At 38.0% G+C, this 27,637-nt stretch overlaps 1 protein-coding gene across 1 annotated transcript; it reads left to right on the forward strand.

Annotated features, from left to right (window-relative positions):
• The first annotated feature begins 498 nt into the window (after positions 1 to 498).
• On the forward strand, positions 499 to 27,525 carry dstyk (dual serine/threonine and tyrosine protein kinase). The gene is made up of 14 exons (XM_055025488.1): positions 499 to 1,686; positions 6,892 to 7,301; positions 14,489 to 14,989; positions 15,138 to 15,333; positions 17,407 to 17,645; positions 18,101 to 18,184; positions 18,282 to 18,458; positions 22,130 to 22,259; positions 23,781 to 23,937; positions 25,159 to 25,291; positions 25,373 to 25,486; positions 25,759 to 25,873; positions 26,238 to 26,372; positions 26,964 to 27,525. The coding sequence occupies exons 1-14, from the start codon at positions 1,488 to 1,490 to the stop codon at positions 27,149 to 27,151; spliced, it is 2,778 nt and encodes a 925-aa protein (XP_054881463.1). The 5' UTR covers positions 499 to 1,487; the 3' UTR covers positions 27,152 to 27,525.
• The last annotated feature ends 112 nt before the right edge of the window (positions 27,526 to 27,637 follow it).

The following is a 27,637-nucleotide window of genomic DNA, read 5'->3' on the forward strand; positions in this document are numbered from 1 at the left end:
TTTTTTGTTCATCTTTAATTTTAAATTTACTTTCCATACAAATTATCTTTCACATAATCAGGCATGTTTCCAAAGTAAGAACAAATAAAAAAGACATTGGAAATCAGAAATCTCAACAACTCTTTAAATAATTAAGAAATGTAACACAGACTGTTGTATTTATTGCGGATGAACAGAAAAAGCACACTTTTTGTTTTTTGAATGTCATAAATCTGTTCATGACAGATAGGTGTTCATTGGAATTTTATGTAGGAATAAAGTTAAGTTAAATAAAAGGGAATTGCTTCAAATATTATCTGGGAATGTAGTTTTTCATCTTCATTCTAAGTTTTTGTTCTGGGAAGATTATTGTAGTTGTCTGATCCATACTCCAATCTGGAAGGTGGCGCTACTGCAGATTAAATTGTTTGCCAACCGCCATACAAAACAACAAGAAGAAATTCCAGCAGTTATTGACGGTTCTCCTTCATTTCCCATAAGGCAATGCGCCCTGTCACATCTTGGCCCCGCCCCTTTTATTCCCTAACTCGGCTCTGCTCGACTTTCTGTTTGGCCGTGATTTGATTGCCTGGTCTCTGCTCAGCTATGCGGTTTGGTTCGGACACACCTCGCCCTGCGACACTGCAGCCTTTCCCGCTCATCTTCTTCACCAACTGACCGATTGCCACCCTCGTTTCGCTGCGTTGTAGTCGCTCTCCAGGCTGGAAGATGTCTGCTGGTTTTCCTGCTCTGCGGCCACTTTAGGAAGCAGTCCCCTTCCCACGGACACAGAGCCTCCTCGGGAAGAAGACCGGCGCTGCGGTCCCGCTTTGGCTGTTCATCTCCAGAGGAGTTTGGGCCCCGTCTTGTAAACTGGGGGCTGTACCGCCGTGCTCCGGGTGGTTCATGTGAAGTTAAAGAGGATGTTGGTGTTGCCAGGCCAAGCTGTTAACGGGCAGGCGATGCCCTCTGGCTAGCGGCGCTAACGTGTCCGGAGGAGCTAGGTTGCAGGCAGATATCACTTAGCAGACGAGTGGGGCAGATGTAACGTGGCATAAAAACAATATTTAGGTACTATCCGACGTTTTTACCTGGAGTACATATAGATTTTATCACAATATGAAACAGAAGCTCGCTTGGTAAATTTTCGACTCAATTTGTTTTGAAAGCGACGTCAAGCTAGCTAGCAGCTTTCGTCAGGAAAACAACAAATGCTCACTTCTTATTCTCTGAGAGACCAAAGCTACTGTTTACTATCGATACACTCCTGTTCAAGGTTTCTTTTTACCTACTACTATTCATTTTGTTGAATTAGTTAATAATCTTTGCCACATGAGGAGGACAAGCATGACGACTATTTAGTTGTTAACATAAAAGGACGTGTTTATTTCTGTTGCTGCTTAAAGAATATTTAAAAAACACACTTGAAATTTGGACCCTGCTAAAAACAAACAAACAAACAAACAAAACAAATCACGCCAAGAAGACAACAGCTCAACCTGTCGACCATGGAGGGAAATGTACAGCAACAAAAAATTACTCCCTTAGGTAGGGAGCTGCAGAGAACATTTAACAGCTACAACAAGCATTCCATACAGCTGAAGAAAAACTTGAAGGAGACCAATGTGTTCTTCAGAGAAATAAGGCAAAACTACAGCAATGCATGTGCAGCAACCATAAGCTCAGATACAGGATCCCTGGAGGCAGGTAAGCTTGAACACATGCAGCCACACTATCTGAATAAGACTGACATTTAATCAAAGAAGGATGTTTTTTGGTTTGCAACTTGAAAAGACAGGGAACACACCAGTTGTTGGTGCAGAGGGCTCGGATCTGCTTGCTGTGGGGAAAAAAAGCATTGATTGATGTGATAAGACAGACTTCCTCTTGCAGGCTAAATGCACTGATTATGTAGAATTTTTTTTTGCTGAATTGAAGGTTTTGCCCATTTTTGTCTTTCTTTGAAGTCTTACCTGGTGATTTCATTTTTCTTTATTCTAAAGAGAACATTAAAGAGAACAAAATGTGTTATAACTTCTTCTATTACAGCTTTTGTGTGCGAGCCTTTATCTTAATCTTTTCATAGAGCTAACAATAATGATGCATTTTGTTTGTTCATGTGTTTATCGACTGAAAAATGGTAGGAGTTGCTTGTTTTGATTTTACTTGAACTAAAATATGATTTATTCAGTCATTCAATGTAAAATTGGTCTGAATATAATTGTATATATGTACGTTTCTGTTTATTTTTTCTCAGTGCTTTTACAGTTTTATTTTAGTCTGCATTTATTCCCCAACCTTATTAGTTACTTTCAAAAGGCTGGTCAAGTTTCTAACATGGTTCCAGCCTGTTTATTTGACCACCTGGAGTTTTGATTCCAAAACAAGTTTTGTTATGTTTTTGGGATCATTGCCCTGCTGGAACGACTACAGGGGTCCAAGTTTAAAGCTCTGAATCCAAACTGTGAACATCAGATGAAAGAAAATCTGTTTGGGCATTCAGAAACCAGCAGAGCTCAACCATGCCAACAACTGAAAGCAGCAAGAGATGGGAAGAGTGGAAGTGGTGTAGCACATCTTTGGGAAAGGTGAAAACGATCAGTAATGGCGTTAAAAGGAGGTCAGAAATGTTTCCCTGGTTTGAATGAACAATGTTAAGCTGAAGATTAGCCTTCATCAAAATATTAAGACCACAGAGCTGCCTTCAATGGAAAGAGCTAAATCCATGTTTTCATCTGCTGTCTAGATTGTGCATTGAAATTAGTTTCTGGTCTTTTTTATGTTAATGTATAAAGAGCGACTTTTATGTTTCAATTAAACTAGCTGAGATCAGGTCAAGACTTAAAGAAAGCAGTTTATTTGGATTGGTCCAGTCAAGACTTTGTCATCTTTTAGACTCTTTTCAGCACAGTTTGGATTTCTTAAAGCCGAACTCTGTGCTCATGTTGCTGCTTGGTTGTGTTGTCACATCTGGACTCTATAGGATTACATCCAATTTCATATTTTAATTATTATTTATCTTGTGTTAGATTATTATAACGTGAGATAAAATATGATGGTTTTACTGCATCATAGTATTTATGCTTACATTTAATTTAAATAAAAGAGAAACCGTTTTCCTAATGAAGCAAAAATGTATTACATGTTGATTTAGTGTTATAATAACTGAATAGCATTTATCATCTTGAACCAAAACTGTAGAATACAAGACCTGTAATTTTACCACTATATTTTAAGTAAACATGCTTATTTTTTCTGTCTCGTTCTTTGTAGAGCCATGTTGGGCTAATTTTAGATGTTTTTTATGACATCACTTTGTCTAAATAGTCTACATTTAATCGTCTTGAAGCAGCAACATTTTAAAACCTGGCCAAACTTTGATAAAATTATCCAACCTTTGTCTAATTACAAACCCAAATGGATCAAACCTGAACTTGAAAAGAAAGGAATGGGCTGATCAAGGTTTTCCCCAGAAAACATGCTAGGGCCAATGGTTGGGTGTTAGGGCAGTCATTCATCCAGCGGCCTGTTGTGTTTTTGAGTTAAAAACTGTTTAAAGTTGACAGGAAACTTGAAAATATCACTTGATGATCATGTGTTATTGAAAGATTGTGAGTTTTATTCCTGAACACCAACAATAAAATCTTAAAAAATAAACATTTTAAAAATACTTAAGTAAATAAGCCATGCTAAGCCTGGTGGGGCACAAGTAAAGGCTGGTGGCCCGTCAGGCTTATAAAACACTGAGGGAAACCCTGGGTTGAGTAACTCAGAAGTAGATTCATATGCAATAAGTTAATTTTAAGAAAAATGTTCCTACTTGTTAATGATGGCTTTCACAAGTCTTGTAAAATTTCCTACAATGACCAACAAAAATTAATTACCTCTCCAAGTGTCCTTTCTTCTAATGAATACTTTTCTCCACTCAAATGCATTTTCAAGGCTAACTCAGTAGGTGTAACCCCATGCCCTGTTTGTGGTTTCAGGACAGTGTGCATTAAACTAGTCCGTTCTTCTAACATAACCTGAGAGAAATGTGATTCTTTAGAGTAAAAATACGTATATTTTGATAGATTACTTTCTACACCGTGATTTGAAAGAATCATTATCCTCATTTTTGGATTGGTGTAACTTTAACTCTTGTGGTGGAAATCATTTATCAAAAGGGAGAGGAAAGTTTCGATAGGTTAAAGGTCTGCCGTTGTCTGTAGATGCAATCAGTGTTCGAAGATTCTGCCACTCAACTGGTAAGAGCGGAGACACAAACTCAGTTGCACACAGAGTTTTAAACACTTCACCACATCCTGCGCATACAACCCAAATATGAGATGAAGAACAAAGGGAAAGCTCAGTCCTGTCGGTAAAAGAAAAACAGCTCAGCATGTAAAGACGGCGCTCTAACCAACACCTGCTTGAACGCTTTGTGTTCTCGGTGATTTCACCTACATCGTTTGGCCTTTGGGTGCATCTGTCTTGCACTTTTGCTAGACACTTCTTTGCATGCATAAAGGAAATTAAACAGACAATAAGTATTAATTTTCTATGACACACGGCCGTGGGTATAACTATGTAATCGGTGCAAACCAAAACTATTATTTGGTCAGAATCAGAAACAAAATGTGGCATCCTGTGGTTGGAATCAATCAATGCTCCTAGTTAAATTCATGAGCAGCAGTTTTTCTGGCTGTTTCTGAAAATGTTTGAAGATGCAGACAAACTATCCATCCTTTCAACCATCATGGTGTCTCTCTCCAGCAGCCGTTGAGTAAACCTGGATGGATCACCAGCCCAAAATAAGCCCAAATTTCTCACTTGCAATTGTTCAGTTGAAAACTTTTTATATTCGACTTGATTCTCAGTCTGCCAATTACACCACAATCTGTTCCAGTTGGTCATCTGCAAGCCAAATATTTAGACCTCCTAACCTCCAAATCTTTTATTAATAAATACCAAAAAGTAGCAACTCCTGTACTTTTTGTTTTTAAGCACATCGGCCAACTACATGCAGTATGAGTTGTAAAATAAGTCATGAAACAGTTGAGGAATGGGGATAATCTTGTAATCCACGGGATTCAAAACTTTCAGCTCTGTTAAAGAACCGGCTAAACTTTTTTTCTCCTCTTTTATTTGTGACACTAGGAATAGAAAATCAAGAATCAAAGCGTACAGAAATCACAGATCTGTATCAGTTAAGTGAGTCTCTAATTCAAATTTAGTTGAATTAATAACTCAAACCTGTGAGTTGTTATTAACTCACAGGCTTGAGTTAATAATAAATTACTCACTTAATTTATTATTTAAGTAGATATGTTTAAAGCGCATAAAAAAGCGTTGATTCTGTTGTTGTGCTAATTTACAGCTGCTCCTGCCAACACTTAATTGCTTCTGGCTGCAGGAGAAACTGACCTTTGACTAAGTAGAATTGTATTTGGTTAAGTAATAGGAAAAAATTGTTTTTCACCTGGACCTGACCTAACAGGGTCATGATGCTGGAAAAAGAACAAAAACAATTAAGTTTTTAAACCTCACTTTTTCATACGGGTGGGTAATATAAATATGAATATTTATCTGTCTGTGAAAAATGTTGTTTTTGCATTAAGGCTGTTCATGTTTTTTTTTAAAGATTCTTGTCAACAGTAGTTTATTTTTGTCTTTAGTCTTTTTTATTATTTGGTTTAAAGCAAATGTGGGTTCAGCTAAACATCCGGTGCAGTCGGCACATAAACCTGGTATTTGTTGTCCTGTTTTTGTTATATAACTCTTGTGACTCAGCGTCCTGCAGGATTATCCCTGAAAGTACAGGAAAGAGGCTGAATTGGTTCCTCTGTGCATGGGCTCCTCATCTTTCGATTAGATCAAGACTAATAACCAGAGGCTGTTATCACATACAAAATATTTTGATATCTTTTGTGGTAAACAGAAATCTACAGCATATTAACTGTGTTAGATCATCTGGGATTTATTTTGGTGGGCTGTGACTCGACGCTGCTGATTAATTACTGGCAGCCCTCAAAATGTTTCTGAATGTTACACATTAAGGCTAAACTGTATTAATTAACCACTTTACTGTCATTCAAATGCAACATATGTTACATTTACACAGGCTTGAGTTAAAAATTCATATAACTAAACCTTTTTTGGTACCTTTTGTTTCACCTTTTCTCTCCCTCTCCTTCGGATCGTTGTCTCTAGTTTTACTTCACTCCTGAAAGCAGCATAGTACACAGTCGCCAGCTTTGCAGAGTTACAAAATAAAGTAAATGTTAATGTTTTGTGATAGAGGTGCACTGATTAATTTTGGAGCTCTGCAATTCGTTGATACAGGCATGAGAAACTGACCTTATACATCAATCTTATCTGCCTCTGCAAAGATATGAAAATCAACCGCTGTCCTCTTTCACTCTGTCGTGAGAGAGGTTTGAATGACAGACAGGCTGCATGTTTGCAGTTAACAATAGTCTCCCTATTGTTGCCAACTCAGCTACTTTCTTGCTATATTTAGCAACATGTCAGACCAAAAAAAGTCAGTATCTGTCAACACCAGAATCGACAGATCAGGCATTTTATAGGTCGATAGTCTGTGAGCAATCAGAAAACTGCAATCAGTCCACCATATTTGATATTTAAATTAATTTCAAACTCTGGTTATGGTTGGTGTAAGTGCACAGTAATTTACATTGTTTTAAAATATAAAGAAAACGTCATTCTGAAAATGTGGCAGCTCTTATTTTGAAGTGGCGGTGCGCCACGATCGGTTACATGTAGAGGAAACCCTGCAGCCTTAAGTAGTTTATCCAATCTTGCATTGCTGCTGAAAATAAAAAAAAACCCAGTCGTAAATATTTGTTTCTGGAAACCATGCATCATTGAAGTTGCCGCTCATGTGTTTGATTTGGTGAAATCCTTTTGCAGGCCAGCTTAGCTGCATCTCTTTCCCAAGTCATGAAGAAGAGTTCCTGCGCAACACGGTGGGAGCTGCTCCGTACATCCTGGTGCTCGGCCAGGACTGCGCCGCCCGCTACCAGCTGCTCAACTGCCTGCTGGGGGAACGGCTGCTGCCTCTGGGAGCAGAGGCCGGAGAGACCTGCAGCAGCGTCCACGGTATTGTCTGCAAGCGGAGGAAGCTGTGTTTTACTCACGGCAGACAGACGCGGCTCAGCTTGGCGCTGCCCGGCCAGTATGAGCTGGTCCACCAGTTGGCTGCAAACCGTGGTCGCTGGGATACGGTTCCCAGGGAGGATCTGGAAATCCAAGAGGAGTGTGAGGACCCGGCCCACAGACTAGCAGAGCTGGAAATCACCCTACATCACCCTCTGCTTCAGGTAGGCTGCAGCCACTCAGGTTTCTGCAGCTTTCAACATTCACCTATTGAACTTTATGCACTGCACAAACCCAAAATCCTACTGGTTGTAGTTAATTTTGATGGTAGAGACTTTCTTTTCTCTTTTTTAATATGGACAACTCCCAGTTGTCTGTATAAAAAGTAGCTGAATCTGACATGAAGGTCAAAGTGTTTGTCATGTTACAGTTTTAGAATCGTAATTATGTATCATCGCTCATAGACTTCTCAATGAAGCAGAAAATATCAAATCAAAGTGGGGGACTATTTTTATATGCAGCTAGAAACCAACCCTGAATACTGAAATGGGTAAATATTGTTGCTATGAAGATGTTTTTCCCCGTCTGGTAGGAGTCGATGGGGACGATGGATGGAGGTAAAAACAGGACAGTCATGGAAGAAAACCTGTTAGAAACTGGAGGACATGAGGACAGAGGTCCATCTTCCAGCAGGACAATGTTCCTAAGCATACTGCCAGAAATGCAAAGGATTAGTTCAGATCAAAGTATATTCATGTTACACTGGCCTAGTCAAAGTTCAGACGTAAATTAATTTGGTCTGTAGCAATGCATAAATATTGATGCTCACATAATGATAATTTGATCATGTTTCCTTTGACTTTATTTGATCATCTTGTAAAACAAATGAAGGAGAATTTATCATCCTAATCTATTCACGTTAAATAATTTGCGTCTCTTCTGTGTTTTATTTTGTAGGCAGGTTGTTCTTCCTCCAGATATAAAACGATAGATGGAGATATTTTCTTTGCTTTTTCTCATCCAGTTAAGCTTGTTTTTTCTCACATGGCTCAGCTCACAGATTACAGAGCTGAGCAGATTATTTCCTGGGCCATTCACTTTCCTTCCCCCTCACTCTACCTGATTTATGCTGCTGTTCAGGAATGCGCTTCTTAGCAGCTGCTCTCACAGTTTGCTTCAAGCATTTGTTGAAATAGACCCATAATTGTGTGAGAATCGGGAGAAACGTTGGACGTGTTGCAGTCATGCAACGATTTCATTCCCTGTGACCTGAAAATCACAATATCCCTTGGGGGTGAACACATTGGACACAGTGGAAGGACTGCAGTCACTCCTGTCATGTGGGACACATGGAAATCGGCCTCTAATCGCTTAGACCAAGATCCTTCACCAAGCATCACATAGCCCAAGAAACTGGGGTTGGCTGTGCAGCGGGACGACCCACCGGTCCGTCCCAGCCCCCTTACGTAATGCCACTGGTCTGGTGTGATTCACATGACTGGGTCATGTAAAAAAAGATCTCAAGCTCTTTGCTGTGATGCCGTTGCCATGGAAAAATTCGAACTCTGGGACTCTGACGAGAAATAGCTTGAGGTTTTCCTTTTAAAACTTTCACTAAAGCAACATCTAATTCAGAACAACTGAAGTAGAAATACATTTTTACCAAAGCTTGATGTACGCTGTGAGATATCCAGAGGTTATGACCCAGGTCTTGACCTTGACCTCATTTTTATTTGGCTACAAATTTGCATTTAGGCCACAGAGAACTGCATGAAAGGAAAACAAATGTTTGCGAAACAAAACCAATAATTTTACGCTAATATTTCAAATTTCCAAGGATGGATATGCTTGTTTTTTTTTCTTTAGATCAAAGTGCGTCACCCTTAGGCGGTGACGGTTCAAACTACATAAGGATGAGTTTGATCTTGCTCTATATGTTTGTTCTTATTAACAAACATGGGTTTGTCACATGCTGAAGCAGCGTGCTGCTGAGGTTCATGTTCCCGCTGAATTGGTAAGGCAGAGCTGTGATTAAACACGGGATAAATGAAGCCGCAGAATCTCTCTGCCGACTGTGGCATTCACACGGTTCTGCTATAATCGCAGCACTGTGCTTTAAAGGCCCTGCAGACGAGAACCAGGCTTGTTAATTAGCTGTCCTTCATGCTGGAGTTTATTCTCGGCTCCCAGTTTGGCCTAAATTAAATACAGTCTTAACAAACTACATTTGTTAAATGTAGTTTGACAAATGCAGCAACAAAAGATTTAATAGATCATATTAGGTTATCTACTGGCTGTGATATTAGCAGGTACTCTTCTCTCTTTTTTTCTCTATCTCAGATTAGGGATGCACCGATTTGCAGTTTTCATGGTCGATTGTTTCTGAGTTGGTAACGGTGGGGTGACTGTTGTTAACTACAAATGTGCCGATCGATCACTCAAACTTTTCCCACAGTATAGATGACAGTGGTTGATTGATGAGGTAGATAAGATTGGTGGATAAGATCAGACTCAGTTTGGTGCTTTGGTCTCAACAAGCCCCTTTTTTTTGAAGGTCATTTTGTTCCCAAAAATTTAAAAATCAGTTTTACTTGTTTTATTCATTTATTTTGGATATGTAAAATGGCTTCCAGTGTTAAATGTTCATTAGATTTAAAATTTACAATTTTTTAAAGAATGTATTCTTGCATTATTATTTTTCCATTACCATTATATTACTTAAAATAACGTTGTCTCAAAACAACATTATCATAAATCGCAGTAACTTCTAAAACAATTTATCATCCAGCAAATTTTTTTTTATTGTGACAGGCCTCGTCTCAACTGCTTCTAAAAACAGTTTGAGTTAAAAAAAAACCAAAACATTTGGCTGTTTTACTGGAAATAACTTAATATATTTAGTGTCTGTAAATTGAAAAACCTCCTTATTGCTGAGTCACTGTTCTGTTGCCTAGCAACCCCAGAAAAGGCCAGCCTGTCGCCTAGCAACCTGATCTGAGTTCCAGCATGTTTAGTCAGCTGGTCTTACCTCTTATGTGGCCTTCAATGTCTGCTGGGCATCCAGAAACCACCTGTGGCATTTTCATTGGTTGTGCACTTCTGTTCTTCAAACATGTCTGGTTGTATCATTTCTATGTGTTTGCAGCCATTTTCGTGTAGAAATGTAAAAGTTGATTTGGGGGAGTGGCAAGCAGCAGGTGACTAGGACTTAAAGTGACAAGACTCCTTAAAACATTTCATTATGAAAGGAGCTCAAAACAGGCAGAACTGACCAGACTAAGATCTTATTAACTCAGAGTGATCTTTAAAAATGTTATGAACATGTTTCATTAACCACATAGACGTATCATAATGTGTTCAAGGAAACATTATGGGTCACCTTTGACCCCAGCACTACAGGTAGATAATGGAAGCCATTTTTAACATTATTCTATTCAGGTTTATTCAGGTTTATGGAGTCACTTAGATGCTGCTAACACTCACTGTGACTGTTGTGGCTTTACGATGCAGTCCCAGTTAGCACTGTTGAGGAAAGACATGCAATGTTGTCCACAAAGCACTTAGTTATTGTCAGGCTTTGAAGATTAAAGCAGGACTCTATCTTAAAATCAGCAGTGAGACATTATTTTGATGAGTTGCTACTAGAAACGGGGTTACATGAAGGCAATTCAAGCACTGTACTGACTTCAACTTGCCATAAACAAAAGTTTGCAGGCTATCTTTGTTCCAAAGAGACTGGCCAGGCCGACTCGCCTCTTGTGTCTTGGAGACGGGACTGACTGTCTCCTTTGTTATGTGGTTGGTCATCCCTATTTCTCTCCTCGTTTTCATGCTTTCTCTTTCAGACCATCTGCGAGTCTATTTCTGCTAATGCTATTTGTCAAGGCTTAAGAAAATCTCTTTATTTGTGTCATTCTGTATTTTTTTCTATCAGAAACATTCCTAAGGCCACCGCAGATATGTGCTGCTATGTGTTAATAATAAAAAGGAACGTGATACAAGCTGATGTTCTCAGATTTTGGCTCTTTTTAGGTAATTTTTTGGCTTACTCTGGTCTGAAATGTTTAATTCTTCATCAAACAATGTTAAAATAGTGTCCAATGTTTGTGTGTTTTTCACAAACACTTGTACATTTGACCATTTGGAGGGACTTTTACTGTGTGTGTGATGCGGACAGCCGCTAAAAATGTCAGCAACAAACATGAGAAAGCTCAGGAGAAGTGGTGTAGAGATTGCAATGATGGAAAAAACACATTAGTGACCTGAATATGATTTATCGCAGCCAATGTTATTTCAATGATCAGACATAATATGCAGGGTTTTCCCAGCCGCCTTTCTGTTTGGAGAGTACTGCATTAATGTAGGCTTCAAGTTAAAAAATAAAAGCCTCAACGCTCAAAGTGAACCGCAAATATAATTTCACATTGTGGTTTTAGAAGTTCCTGTTGAGCACATAATGAGACTGATGTTAGTGCATATTCTGACTAACAAAGAATGCGCGGTGTATGTGTTTATACCTCACACTCGTTTGCCTCTGCAGTTCAAAATTGATAAAGTTAATGTAAATAAACCATTCCACCACCAATCACAGACAATATTCCCTGCAAATACTGCGTTTGCTTGGACAAATAACCAACCACATCTAGCTAATCAAAATACTTTACCAGTCATTACTAAACAAAGAAAATTTTTTGTTAATATTTTATTTATGTATCTTTATGTTTAGGTTTTTCTTAGAGCTCTATGGTTGTATGTTTAATGTGAAATTACCTAGTCTTATTTTTAAACAACTTTTTACTGCTAAATGATGTTGTAGTGCCCCTTCCACTGAGATCAGCAGGTTTTCTGGGGGAAGCCCTGAATACAATGTCATGTTTTTCAAGAAAATCCACTCAGGTGATGCCTATAAATTATTAGCCACACTCCTTTCAGTTCACAGTTACAACAGTGTGAGCTCAAAGTGCAGCCTCCTCCTGACTAATCCATTTCCTTGGTAAAAAGGAAAAACTTTGGTATTTTTTACGACCACCTGAACTCTTTGGTATTTATGCTGATCAATACGATGGTATTGATCAACCCTAACCCTAAAGCATCAAACCGGTGGTTAATCTTTGGAAACTTTTCATGGGAATTTACTTTGCTAATTTTTTTACATATATATTCCCAACTGACAACGATTCGTTACATTTATAGTGATTGACTGGAAATTTCTCACATATAAATGTACAAATATTAACGTTTTATTTTGTCATAATCAAACAGTCATGTGATTGTATGCCTGTTTAATTGATGTATATTGTACATATTATATTTATCAAAATTACCAAAATGTACTTTTTTTAATGCAAGTAAGATAAATGTAATTCTCATTGTATGCATTGTTACTCTTGTGGTCTGGACTGAAAGATGTGGCCTCAATTCTCCAGGTTCTAGAAATAATCAGTGCATGTGATGGACAAATGCATGTAGGGGGTGTGGCACATGTCGCCCTGCAGTATGCAGTGATTAATGCGCTACATGCTTGCATGTGATAGAGGAATTTTATGGATACCAAGTGTACTTGCATGAAATTTAATTGTTTTACTCAAGAATTACGTGTTGATTTTTTTATTCTCTTAAATTCCAGTTATACGGTAATTCAAATGGAAAGTTTCCAACCCTAAAAATTCCCACGGCTTACATGTGTTCTTGTTGAGCATGCAGTTTTCATGACTTGAAATAGTTTTAGAATATTTGGACAAGTGTAGAAAGAGACCAATTTTTAGTATATATGTAGGACAATACTCAGAGATTTAAAACTAAGTTTATTGTTTTTGGGACTTTGAGGACTGTTTACCACAGTAATAAAACAAATATTTTCAGTTCCTGTCATGACTCAGTGATGTAGTATAGATAAGTTGCGTTCACAGAACTGTGTCCTTTCCAGGTTATGGTTACAGAAATGTTAGATTTTTGTGTTTTAGAGGGAAACACGGGAACATTATTTTGAACTTTAATCTACTTTTTAAAGTAGAATAAAATCACTTTTGTAACTTTCACAATTGCTACATAATAGACAACGCTTGAATGATGATTCAATTTAACTTTAGCATCAATGTGACATTAATTTTAGTAGTAGTTGTGTTACATATCATTTTCTTATGTATTATATTTGTCAGGGATAAATTACAGAACACGATGCATGAGGAACATTCTCACTGTTTTTATGATCAGTGATCAAACTATAAATGGTTTTAATTAGCTTTCTGAAGTTCAAAGTGCATCATGGGTAGATACAGCTTCTACAGTGAAGGTTTGCCATGTTTGTCTTGTAAATAGAGGCATAAAGTCTTGTGTTGTCTTAGCCGTGCGGCTGATTGTAATCAGTTCCTCGAATACAACGCTCGCAGTTTAATATATCTGATTAGGTGGCAACAAGTTAACCAGATAAATCAGAGCAGTTTGACAAACAAAGACACTTGGCTAAATGTTTATTTACTCTCCATTGTGGGCCAGGCGGCTTAGTGAGGAAGCCGCCTGATCGTAAATGAATGTAGGAACAAAATTATATTTTAACCCCTTAATATGGAGTGGAAGTGGTGCAGCAGCTAACAACTGTTTGTTATTGATTAATCTATCAGTCTGATGGATTAAAAAAATTGCACATTTCAAGCCTTTTTTTTATTTATACAGTATAAAAATGCAATACAATATGCAGTTAAACAAATTCCTTTCCAATTAATGACCATTTTATTGCCTAAAATGCATTAACACAGAATTCCTTTAGCGAATGCTTGATCATTTGTATCAAAAGATGCATATTCGGCTAAAAAATACATACAAATATGTCAACTTTTCAATCTTTTCTGTTTGACCTAACATAAATCCAGTGTAGGTCGAATCTGTTGACAGTCCTTTTTCAATTAACCAATTAATAATTGCATTAAAAAGATGTTTAACAGGATATCTCTCAATTTTAATTTTTATTATTATTTTTTTTTTTACAGAATTTGAACAAGGTGAAGCTAAAAATGTGCTTCTTGAAGAGTTCTGGGCAGAACTTATTTGCAGATTAATTTTTTTTAAAATATTAAATTAAAGATCCACATATATTTCAGGTTTTGGCTTAATTACTGCTTCTTTCTGCTTGTTTTTTGTTGTTTTTTTTTAGTCTCTGTACTCAAGTTAACAATTATTTGAGTGGACAATGGCCAGGCTCCTCTTTTGCAGAATGGAAAGTAGAGTATGCATAATGTTGTATCTCAATGTGTGAAGTTAGAGACATGCTCCACATGTCTGCAGCTATAAATACGATTTGCAAAACAACTGTTGGCGTATCACAAAAATTTCAAATATATATGGTGGAACCTGAAATTTTGTGGTGAGGAGAAGCTAAGTGGCTTGAATATTAAATATTCCTGTTTCTCTTTAGGAAACAAAGGTCATGGTGGTCCCCTGTCCGAGCGTCCAGCCCATAGAAGAGGCCCTGGAAGACTGCACTCGCAACGTCGTACCCGTCATCCTCTACGCCATCAACCAGGACTCTCTGAGCTCGGAGCAGGTGGCCCAGCTGCGGAAGGTCAAAGAGCTGCTCTCGTTTCCCATTTGTTTTCTCCGCATCCCCGATTCCACGCTAACGGCCTCCCCAGAATCTAGCCGCCGGGCAGAGAAGGAGAGGGAGAAAAGCCTCCTCCACAAGCAGCTGCTGTCGCTCGGCTTCCTGAACACTCAGACCGGACACTGTTCCTGCGGAGCCCCTACGCAGACTTCTGTCCCAGGGGCTAAGCCCCAGAGCATGCTGATAGAATCTTTCGACAGGCTGCATCGGCTGCTGGTGCCGTTCGCTCGCCAAGTTCTCCAAAACCAACAAGTAGAAGCAGCCAACCTGCTTAATGGGGTTCACTGTCGATGTCTTGACCTTTTCATCAACCAGGTCAGAAGATGACGCATCCTCGTGCTGGTTCGCTGTATTTGCTGTCGTCAATCCCTGACCTGTTTGCTGCCTAAATATTTTGACCCTTTGCAGTCTCGTAACACAAACACTAACAGACCTTTGTCGTCTTTGCATCGCGACCCCGCAGGCCTTCGACATGCAGAGGGACCTGCAGATAACTCCCCGCAGGCTGGAGTACACTCGTGAAAAAGAGGGTGAACTCTTCAACTCCCTGATGGCCATCGCAAACCGAAAGCAGGAGGAGATGAAGGAGATGATCGTGGAGACCCTCAGCAGCATGAAGGAGCAGCTGCTGGAGGATGCAGCCAATCTGGAGTTTACAGGTTAGTGAGGCGGCACACTGGGCACTAATGAACCTCGGACTCCTAGAAGGGTTTTTTTCAGCTTTCTGGAGTTTGGGAAGCATGAATAACATGATGCAGTCCGGATGCAGCCTGAGTAATCTGTAAATGAGCTTCTGCTGAGTTGACTTACATTTCATGACTCAGCATTTATTTTACTAATCTCGGATTCTGTCATTGTGCAGATATTTCATTTAATCACTTGAGCTTATTTTATACAATATTTGAAATGAATAAGAAAATCCAAAATAACTGTTTTTAAATCGCAAAATAAACATTTTCTTTTCTAAAATGCATTCCTTGAGTGAATGTTAAATCATTTGTAGCAAAGGATGAAAAAAATACTTCCAACATCAAAATGTAAAAAGCTCAGCCTTTTCTGCATGACTCAACATCAATACAGTGCAGCGCTGATATCTTTAGTTTTTTCATTAGCTAATTGATTTGATTGGATAACCAAAGGTGCTCAATATATTTTTTAAATTAGTTTTTATTATTATTGTTATTATTATTATTATTATTATTATTATTTTAACTAGATGAAGCTAAAACTGTGACTTGAGAAGTTCTGGTAGACTATATTTAAAGACAAAGTAGTTTTTGTTATCTTAAAGGCAAAATTTATATAATTTTTCGTAGTTTTTGCTCAGTATCTGCTCTGAAGGTGTTCTTTCCTTTGTTGGAGTCTGTATTCTCTTGTAAATGATTAATTGTTTAATTAGAGAATCAACTAATTGCTGAATTAGTGGGCAATTATTTCAATAGTCAATTAATCGCAATTAATCCGATTAATTGTTTCAGCTCTGAAGTAAAGTACATAAGTCTGGACATAGCTGAGTAATCTGAGCTTGTGAAGGACTGACCCACTAAATCACCAATTAAATACTAGGATTAAATATTATGTCTCACAATTAGTCGTTTGCTGGCATCTGTCTGGTTTTAGCGGCTTTTTCCTGTTGAGAATTTTGGCAGATCATAAGAAGTGGATGAAAAGCAGCTGGAATGAGAAAAAGCTTGTTTGTCTTGAGCTGTTTGATCATTTTTATTAATTGCATTAGCACTTTCAGAGCTTTATTTCAATCTATGAAGAGACTGGAGAGGCTTTTCTGTCAGATATCAGTGTTTTCATATTTACAAGTTCAGTTGTTTAAGGTTAGAAATATGCTTTGAGTTAATTCTTTTCTGTTCAATAATCACATAAAAGCAGAACAAATGTCTCCTATTTTAGTCTTTTATATCTTTACCAGACTTTTGCCATCCTTAAAGACTTATTCAGACTGTTTATAGTTTATTTGTCATTTCCTGTATTTTGTGAAACTGATTTATAATTTGTTTGAGAGAAAAGCAAAAGAAGCTTCTCCGTTTTCTCCATAGGACAGAAGTTTCCAGTTATGAGCCTAAACGGCTTGAGGCCATTTTATTGAGCTGAGACTTTGTTTTGATCCAAAGGGGCAGAACTGGCTGGGTTTTGCAATTTGTCCTAAAAGTTTGGCTGAACTGTTAAGTAACTGGAAAAGAACCGTTTTGTCGACCGATGCCAGAAATCCCTCTGGGAATGTTCAAGACAGGATTTCTGTTCTGCACTTTTTATGAAGTTAAACCCTGTTGAGCTTTTACACCATATTAAAATCCATTTACTCAATGTAGGAGCAATAATTTATAGACCTACCTTTAACAACCACAAAACAATACAAGTTGTGTCTTATTATTTAATAAATTAAATAAGATTCTTAAAAAACATACCTATATATAATTGTTCAGGTTTGTAACCTCTAAAGTCTCTTGGTTTGCACCAAATATGAATGCATCTAAGAAATATTGCATATATGTATAACAATAGGTCATTATTGAAAAAAGGAAAAGCACTATTACCTCTTTTTAATCTCTATTTGATATTTTTTATACTTGATTAACACACACATTGCAGCTGTTTGGATTGCTGCACAAGTGCATTATGGTCAATCTCCAATGAGCAGCTCATGACATCCATATTTGTTTGTGCTAAAAGCACACACATGTGACACATTATCTCACAGACTTTTCTTTTATCTACAGACATCGTCGTAACGACCAATGGAGAGCCAGTTACGTCAAAGGAAATAAAGTCCTGCATCCACTTGATCCAGGAGCTGATAGTGCTGCGTTTGAATCAGGCGGTGGCGAATAAGCTGATCAGCTCTGTGGACTATCTGCGGGAGAGCTTTGTGGGAACTCTGGAGCGATGCCTCGAAAGTCTGGAGAAGTCCAACTTTGATTCCTCTGCGCACAACGTTACGTCTGAGCATCTAAAACAGGTGAGGAGGAGCTTGTAATGAACAGTGGAGCGTGTTTTATAGCACTGCTGAGAAGTGAAAATGTTCAAATCAAAATGTGTTGCTTTGAGGTTTTTTTTCTTTGTTTTGCATCACTTCATGATCTTCTACTGCACAGTTTATATTTAACACCATAAAAACACAACAAAGTAATCAATTATGAAATAGCAATAAACATCATATTTTCTGAAATGCCATCACAAACATCAAGCAAATTTACATCAAATATCATAGGCAATGTTCTACTTACTACTAGTCCAACGTGACTCAAATATGTCAGATTTTACTCTTTGATTTAAAAAAAAACTGTTTCAGCAGTTTTGCAGTTTTCTGGAAGTTCATTCCAGATTTCTGCTTCATCAAAAGTCTGGATTATTAGATGCCATGCAGCTCTTAGGTGTGACATTTAATCCTGTTCTTCTTTTCTTGCTCTTTAGTTACTTAATGCTGCCTATCATGTGGAGGTCACCTTTCATTCAGGATCCTCTGTGACTAAACTGGTCTGGGAGCAAATCAAACAGGTGAGAACTCAAGAAACCTCTTAAAAAAACCTTAGCAATCTATATATTAATATATATATGTATATATTTTGACGTTTTGCATCATTGTCTTTATTAGATAATCCACCGGATAACCTTGGTGAACCCTCCTGCCATCACACCAGAGTGGAAGCGGAAAGTCGCCCAGGATGCGATAGAAAGTCTGAGCGCTGCCAAACTGGCCCGGAGCATCTGCTCCCAGTTCAGAACCCGGCTGAACAGTTCCCACGAGGCCTTCGCAGCGTCTTTACGCCAGGTTAGAGCCGCCTCCTCTTCCATAACTCTTACCATCTCCAGCAAACGCTAAATTCATCTGACTGACGTCATTTTTAAAGAACAATGAAAGTTCAAATAAATTGGAAAAATATGCTCGTCATATTCCCTGAACACTTTTGCTTTTATCCAGCAAGTCAATTTAACTGAGAAAGGCAAGAAAACACTTTAACCACTATTATTTCACCAATTCTGCAATAAACGGTGTGGTTGACATCAGGCCTGTCGCAATAAACCAATTAATTGCATGATAAATTAAAATAAGCTCAATAATTTCCATTTGCATAATTTATTGTTTTTCTTTTTTGCTACCAAAAACCGGATGATAAAAGTCTCTAGTCAGGATGTTTGGTCTAAACTAGCCAAACAGTCTTGTTTACAGAGACTTCATAATTAATTTTATTGATTTTGTTTATTTATCTTGGATACATAAAATGTATTTCAGTTCAAGTATTAAATATTCATTATAATGTAAAGTTTATTGATCTTTGAGAATGTGTTCATGCCTTATTATTACCGTTATATTACTTGTAAATTGTCTCAAAACAACAATATGATCGTTTATCGAAATAACTTCAACAGTTTATTGTCCAGTAAAATTAGTTATCATGACAGACCTTTTATGTGTTTTGAATAAAACATTTATTCTAATCATTTAAACAATTTAACCAAATGACCTCACAGAGAAAATTATAATATTTTATTATAATAATTTTTAGTTCAAGTGTAGGAGAAGAGATGCATCTAAAGTTGCAGGATGTCTCAGTGGGCATTTCCTGATGTTTTGGACTTTTACGTCCTAAATTACATTTTCCATCTCTTTGATTTGCAAATCTTGCATGGGAATTTTTCCACAATGTCATGAGAAAGCTGTCAGACGAGATCCACTCCAGGGGTTTTCCTGTCCGGTCCACAGGACCCACTGTTCAACATGTCTCAGATTTTCCCTGCTTCACAACAACAGATGGGAATTGTTGTTTTGGCAGCTGAAGTTAACATTTAGCTGCTGAGGTCATTTATTAGTTTGGTCCCAGTTTGTTGAAGTTTCATAATACGCAAAACAAGCGTGAAGGCAGAAAAGCTCTGATCTCGAGGATTTGTTTATTTATAGCAAAGTAAGGTTAGAGCACGTGTGTCAAACTCGAGGCCCGTGGGCCAAATGTGGCCCGCCATGGTTTTTAATGTGGTCCTTTTAGTTTCTAGACTAAACACTAAGTGTGATTAAAAATAATGTTATCAGTGAAATCAAAGCAATCTTTATCGATTTACTGCCAAATGATATCAGTCAGTCCCTCCAGTTGCTGAGAATTATTATGGAAAATCAACAAATCCCCACAATTTTTGGGATCATAATTGGGAGTTTATTGCAGATTTTTCTCAGAAATTTTCAAAAACTTTCTTACTGGTACGAACCAGCTGCCTCAGCCTTAATTAATATCAGATTGTAGCCCAACCAGCTGTTTAAAAGCATTCATGATCTTTATTTGGCCAAAAACGAAAATGAGTTTGACACCCCTGGGTTAGACAGAGTCATCAGACATCATTTACAGTAAAAACTAATAAAACAACATACTGATAATAATTTGAGTTAAGTGCATTGAAACAAATCATAATGATTCTGTCTTATTCATGTTTTTCCTAGTTATAAACACATTGCTCAGCTAATAAACTTGCATTACTCATATAATTTACTGTAGCATTGATTTGCAGCCAGTTTTTTTATTCTTATCGTCTTTGAAGCCCAGAAATTGACCTGCATTCTTCCTCTCATCCACCTTCTCACCAAATCATCTTATTTTAATAATAATCACAAGCCTCACGTTGCTGCCTACATCTTCACACTCGCTAACCGTTTATCCGAGGTGCAGTAAAACTATTCACAATCAGCATAACCATCTCATACACGCACCGATGCAGATTGAGGCTTTGGAAATGTTTCAGAGGGCATAATTGCACTAATTACATCCAGCTATCAGCTGGACGTTCAGCCAAGAAGAGACAGCCGATGAAAATGACGTCAGCAGTCTGTCACAGCGTGGCTGGAGAACAAGCGGAGCTTTCATGGCCTGCAGAGATAAACTGCTGCTGTCTTCTCTCAACGTGGCTTCGCGTCAAAGAAGGATTATGGCTGCAAACGAATGTAAAATAGTGCAAATGCTGCAGGTGTTGAATAAATAGTTCTAGTAGTCCTCTGATGTTAAAGTCAGCTTTTTGTTTTTGTTCTCAATTCTTCTATTATTTAGTTGGTTTTGGTTGCATATAATCATTACTATTCAGAATAATTTGCTTGTTTGGTGCTAATATAGTTATCGATTATTCAAGTTTTCTGTTTTTGAAAATTTAAGATTTGAAAAATGTTTTTTTTTCCCCCACCAATGCTCTTCTTGGGTTTCCAGAGTGATCTTAACACAAAAACTGCCATCTTTTTTACCGTTTCTGCTTATTTAGACTTTGAATTCAGATCAACTCAAAAATATGAATCACTGAATTAAAAGACAGTTTTTTAAACTTACTTTTGGTCATTTGTGATTGTTTTTTTAAGAGAAAAAAAAGTGAGTAACATAATTACTAAACTCAGAAATCCAATCCAACTTTTGTATCACAAAATATGACATTTTACTTTAGTTGGTTAACATTGGCTTTTTAAAAATTCTTTATCAGAACCAGTCTGATCTGGAGTAGCCCAATTTTTATTTATTTATTTTTAATTATGGATTTACAGGCGGAAAGGTTTTATAAAGTCATTGTTTGGTTTTTTGGCCACTGCAAAAACCATCTCCAAAATTGAAACTTGCAGTTTCTTTCCTTATTACCAATCGTTTTCTTATATTTATATGTCTTTTACATTTAGTTCCTTTGGACCACTGAATTTTATTTTATTTTATTCTTCTGCATCCATTTGCTTTTATAGTTCCTTGTCTGTCTTTAATGTCTGGCACCGTTTTGTCTTTTTATGAATTCAGAAAGTTGAAAAAGACAACAGAGCAGGTTTTAAATCAATTTTATTTACTTTGTGTTCGATATCCAAACACACTGAAACTCTGCTGTGAGAAAAATCTTTCAGCTGCAGACCAAAATGTTTACACACAGCCGAAGGAGATTTATTTACTGTCACACTCTGTTTGCAAACATATTTATGAGGCAGTAACTGGATGAACTTCAGGACCTCAGCAGTCTGAATAATTACAACGTCAGAGGTCAGAGACAGTGACCTTTAGTCCATGAGAACAACCTAAATAGAAAAATGTTAAAACTTTGTATATGTAACAAGAATCCCATTTAGAGGAAGGGGGGAAAAGTTAGGTGACAGACAAAATTAATTTTTGTTTTTGACACATGCACAGAAGCTGCAGCTCATTTATCTTTAAATTATGTAAAACTTTGTGGCTTCATCCAATTTCTGAAAAGTCTTAAGGTTTTTGCATCTTACCTTAGCTCTTGCATTAAATGCAAATATTAGTAATAATTATGCATAACAATAAATGATAAAATAAAAAGGAATGGAGGGATTTATCCTGATTTATTTTCTCAGAAATAACCAGAAATATTGAAACAATTGTGCTACAAATTGAAGGTTTTCCTGAAGGTGTTTTTAATTAACCGGTGGAGCTGCTGAACAGGAGGTGTTCATGTTTTCTCTTTGTGGGTTTGCAGCTGGAGGAAGGTCACACGGGCCGTCTGGAGCGCACGGAGGACCTGTGGCTGCGTGTGAGGAAGGACCACGCCCCGCGACTGGCCCGGCTGTCGTTAGAGAGCCGCTCCCTGAGGGACGTGCTGCTGCACGGTGAGTCTCATTGTTCACGCCGAATCCTGTAAAACTCTGCAGATGAAGCTCAGCGTTAATGACTGAACTCCGGTGATAAACCACAGAATGGAAACAAAGTGAGAGGAACAGAGTGTTAACCTGCAAAGTCCTGGTGTCAAGTACAGTACAGTGTTTCGTAAAATCACTGTACTGTACTTGAAAAATCAATTTTTCCTGTTTTTTTTAGCTTTACGTCATGTTGTAATGTCCCCTCATCAAAAACATACCTGGAGTGTTGCCTTGATTCTTTCATTCATGTTTGACAAATCCTTTAATCTCCATGTCAACCAATCAGCTGTGCAAAATGCCTGGAGGGACCGAACGCGCATCTCCTCCTCAGTGCTGGAGTTTCCAATCTTCTGAGTGTCTCCCTTCCCCACGTCTCCTACAGACTAGCCAGCAGCTATTAGCAAACACCTGATGGAACTGCACTCCTGCTGAGCTCGTTATAGGAGCTGCTTTTTAGTTAAACGCTGGTCAATACGTTGTTAAAGGGTTAATAGAGGCCTTCACTTCCTGAAGGCAGAGAGTCAGAAAAAGCAGGAGTTTTTAAAGAAACAGGCCTGATTTCAAGGTGTTAATTTGCAAAGTTAAATATTTTTTATTCTCTTATCTATATGATAAGAAGCCGCTTAAAATGATCCGTTTCTCTGATTTTACTTTTTATAGGTAAATGTTTGAGTAAAATGAACATTGTTCTTTTATTTTATTGTTGTATTTATTTGCAGAAAATGAGAAATGGTCAAAATAACAAAAAATATGCAATGCTTTCAGACTTCAAATAATACAAAGGAAATCAGTTCATATTAATTTAGAAACAACAACATTAATATTTAAACTCAGAAAGACTTCAGAAGTCAAAATCCAGCAGGTTTTCAATGGGGTTCAGTGCAGTGGGCTCTTAAGTTTTTCCAGAAATCTGTATATAACAATTAAGATAGTAAGACAGTTTCTTTATTATGCTATAAAATGGCTCCTGCCTCCTTAAGCTAGAGCAAGAACCAGATCATGTTTTGCTTTTTGAAGAAAATCCTTCATGACAAGCATCTCCTCCAGTTCATGTTTGATTCTATGATCCGATGGATCAAAATCTAAAACCCTGACGTGTTGAGGAAACGTTGAATCTTACTGTGGGAATTTACAGTGTACAAATCCATTTATAAAATGGAAAATAAATTAGTCTTCCCACTTTTTATTTAAAGAAGCAGCCATTTAACTGTGGCTTCACCCTGTTTCACTTCCTGAGTAAGTCTGGATATTTGTTTCCACCAGGAATGTAACACAGTCTCTCTATCTACAGCTCCTGTCTGACTGATAATGGCCTGTGCAGCAACTAGTTGCACAGATTAATAGTAGAAATTGGCTGCTATTCTTCTCTCCATATTGCAAACATGCCACTGCTGGGCGTGGATTGCTCAAGTTATCCTGCCGCTGTACAAATATACACACGTTTATTGTCTATTATCAGTGCCAGAGTTCGTGACTTTTGTTTTCTCACAGGCAAGCCTAAGCTTGGCCGGGAACTGGGCCGAGGCCAGTATGGAGTGGTGTACCTGTGTGACAACTGGGGAGGACATTACCCATGTGCCCTGAAGTCTGTGATTCCTCCTGACGATAAACACTGGAACGACTTGGCTTTAGAGTTTCACTACACCAGGTGAGCTACAATAAATAAGCATCAGTCACAGTAGCTGCGTTTCATTACAACAAATATGTGCTAATCTTTGTCTGAATCAGTGGTGGAGACAAAATCATTATGTTGAAAGCACTTGGAGGCCTTGAAAAGTATTTTAAATCAAACCTTTTGTGCTTTTTTAAAAAAGTTATCTGCTCAAAAATAAACTAAAGTAACAATTTAAATCATTGTAGATACAAAACAGAAAAAAGTTTTGCATGATTGCATTGCAAGACGTGTTTCTCACTGCAGGTTTTTGGGGGTTGATTATTTCCTTATTTGGACTGAATGCTTTGTGTTTAGTAAAAGTGGGTCAATGTTTGAATTTTTTATTTAAAAGTTTCTTTAAAAAAATGCTCTAAAGATGAAAAAGTGTTGATTTGCATCAGCCGCACAAAATCCTGCAAAATGCTTCAAATGGCCCCTGGACCGCATTTTGGGCACCGCTAGTTTAAATTCTGCTAATGTTGAAAAAACACAATTTCACAATTCTGCCGTTTCCATTAAATAAATTAAATAAAAATCATGTGAGTAAACTTGACAGTTACATGAAATATATTAATAATTTAGCCGTAATGCTAGCGCTCATCAGACGTCGGCGCCTTATTCAGCCTTTTGGGCAACAAGCCACAATGTCTGAAGAACCGACTTCCTGTTGTCTACTTCCTGGTTTGTGCCACTGGCAACATCCGACTGTTGATTATGAGACTGAAGTGATGAAAAAAATGTTTTGATGTGGCTGAAAAAAAACACCTCATGCTAGAGCAAAAACCTTCTATAAAAATATTTTCACATTTGCTGTGTTTCCATCAAGAAAATTTATTTCTGTATGTTCAATTTGCACAATTTTATGGCTAAGCTGCATCTTAATTTTAACACAGTAAAACCAGTGTGAACCTTTTTCACCTTTTTAGGTCATGGAAACGTTTAATGTCAGCTTTCAGCTGCATGCCGGCTGATATGATGAATTACCTGTTTTTATTGGTGCTACTGTTAGTTTTGTTCTGGAGGCTGAACCGTTAGTGGGAAAACTGCTGCCGGCGTTGGTTCAGACATGTCGACGTGTTTGAGGTCGCAGTGCATCGCTAGCAGTAACATCAGGTGTCAGATCTCTGACTCAGGAGCTCCTGATGGCAATGAAATGTTTACATTCAGATGAAACATGAGCAGGTTTGCCTTCTTCACTTCCCCGTGTCGCCGCAGGACTCTGCCCAAGCATGAGCGGCTGGTCGACCTGCACGGCTCTGTGATCGATCACACCTATGGAGACGGCTCCAGCATCGCCGTGCTGCTCATCATGGAGCGGCTGCACAGAGATCTCTACACCGGATTAAAGGTCGCTTGATAACGCAGTAAGCTCTTGACTGAAAACAACAGAGCAGAAACTTTGAGTTTCTTTTCTTTTTTTATGCACCAGGCTGGTTTGTCGCTCAGAGAGAGGCTGCAGATCGCCCTGGATGTGGTGGAGGGGATCCGGTTCCTGCACGGCCAGGGCCTCGTTCACAGAGACATCAAGCTAAAAAATGTTCTGGTGAGTTCAGATCAACCAAACTGTGAACTAATTATAATTATGCCTTTTCTTGAAGCTGCCATCTTGTTGTCATGAAAGCTAGTTGTTAATTTCATTAGTTACAAAAGAGTCTGAGAAAATATGTGTAATCTCAGAAAATGTTCTCAATCATTTTTATGCTTTTTATTCCTGCAGTAATCAAAATTTCCTGATCTATTAAAAAGTCCTTAAAGAAGCATCTAATTATTCTAAATTGTTTAATTAAACCGTCTGATTCTCTGGTTTCCTTTAAGTTGGACAAACAGAATCGCGCAAAGATCACTGATCTGGGTTTTTGCAAACCAGAGGCCATGATGTCTGGCAGCATCGTTGGGACTCCCATCCACATGGCTCCAGAGCTCTTCACAGGTATTCATGCCCCTTCTTACTTTCACATGCACCTGGCTGCAGGTTTGACATCGTTCCCCTTCAGAGAGGTGATCCTCCGTCCCTGTTTCGGGTTATTTCAAGCCTCTAACAAGTTTTCTTGTGTCTAGTCAAAGTCCAGACCTAAATGTTGTATCAAGACTTGAAGTCAGACATTTTTAAGGCAGTTTTATAGCTGATAAATGTCCGTTAGAGCAGCGTGTAAAACTGTTGACGTCACAAACATTTGATTTGTGAATGAAGCATGAAAAGTTTGGAGTGTTTCTACTTCAAACATCTTAACTGTCTGAGCTCTTCAACCTTCAGACGAATGCAAAACCTAACTCCAGATGTTTCCTCCTAACAGGGAAGTACGATAACTCGGTGGATGTGTACGCCTTCGGGATCTTGTTCTGGTATCTATGCACTGGTTCAGTGAAACTCCCAGAAGCCTTTGAGAAATGCTCCAGTAAGGACCAGCTGTGGAACAACGTCAAGAAAGGTAAAGCTGTCGCTCATGAAGGACAGAGCTTTAAATTCTGGGTTGTGTCTGTTTTTGTTATCAGGGTAATCATGATGACTTGATTATTGAAATGATCATCAATTCATTTAATAATGGATTAATTATGAACTGGTTCAAACTCGATAAAAATATTTTATGTTTTTTTTGCTGTCCGATTATTAATCAGTTAATCCAAAAAATGATCAATACATCAGCCATGCGCTGTTGATGTGACATATTTTTGAGCTGCAGATGCATCCCTCACTACAAAAATAAAGAAATGCTGTTATTGCATTTGAAATGTTAAGTAAATTATTTCCATCTTTTAATGTGTTGGTGTTTTATAAAAAAGTCTGAAATAAAAAATATGCAGAATGTGCCAATTTTTTAGTCCAATTAATCGCCCTGATAATCTATAACTAAAATAATTATTCGCGGCAGCCCTTCGATTCAGAATACAGCCTGTACTGCCACCTGCTGGAGATTCAGCAGGTGGCAGCAGAGGATCATTCAGGACCGTTCTGGATCAATCGGTTTGTCGTTTAGTTTCTGAGTTCAGGCGTTTGATTCCCTGTACGTCCGTCGTTTCAGGCTCCAGACCGGAGAGGGTTCCCACTTTCGACGAGGAGTGCTGGCAGCTGATGGAGGCTTGCTGGAACGGGGACCCTTCCCTCAGACCGCTGCTCGGCATCGTGCAGCCCAGCCTGCAAAGCATCATGCATCGGCTCTGCAACTGCAGCTCAGAGCAGAAAAGCAGCAGCCTGGAGGACTCGAACTGAAAACACTCCAGACAGAAACCTGATTTTTGTTGTATTTATGAGAAGCAGAGCTGAACGGACCAATGAAAACTCACCTCACAGGTGGTGGATTTGCATTATTTATGAGGAGCTGATGGAAACCAAGAGATTGCAAATGTGTCTTATTGTTCATGCTTTTCGTGCATTTGTATACAAACTCCACACTATGCTTTTCTCATTGTAGCTACAGTGCTAATTGCTACTTCAACATTGAAATGCTACTAGATGCAAATTGTTTTAAAAAGTAGTTTGTTTCCAGTATTACAAAATATATGTGTAAGATTAATTTTAGATTGTATTTAAACTGTCTGTGGTCGATTCAAAAACATCTTTTTTAAATAAAATGAGCTGTTACAACAAAAGGATTTTCTTTATTCGGTGGGTTGAATAGATTAGTGAACTGACGTTTGTTAAGTTTGCATTCAGCTGTTCAGTCCACTTTAATAAAACTGGTTCGTTTGTGTAGAA

This window comes from Poeciliopsis prolifica, unplaced genomic scaffold (assembly GCF_027474105.1).
Source record: "Poeciliopsis prolifica strain line A6 unplaced genomic scaffold, Auburn_PproV2 SCAFFOLD003, whole genome shotgun sequence".
NCBI classification, from domain to species: domain Eukaryota; kingdom Metazoa; phylum Chordata; class Actinopteri; order Cyprinodontiformes; family Poeciliidae; genus Poeciliopsis; species Poeciliopsis prolifica.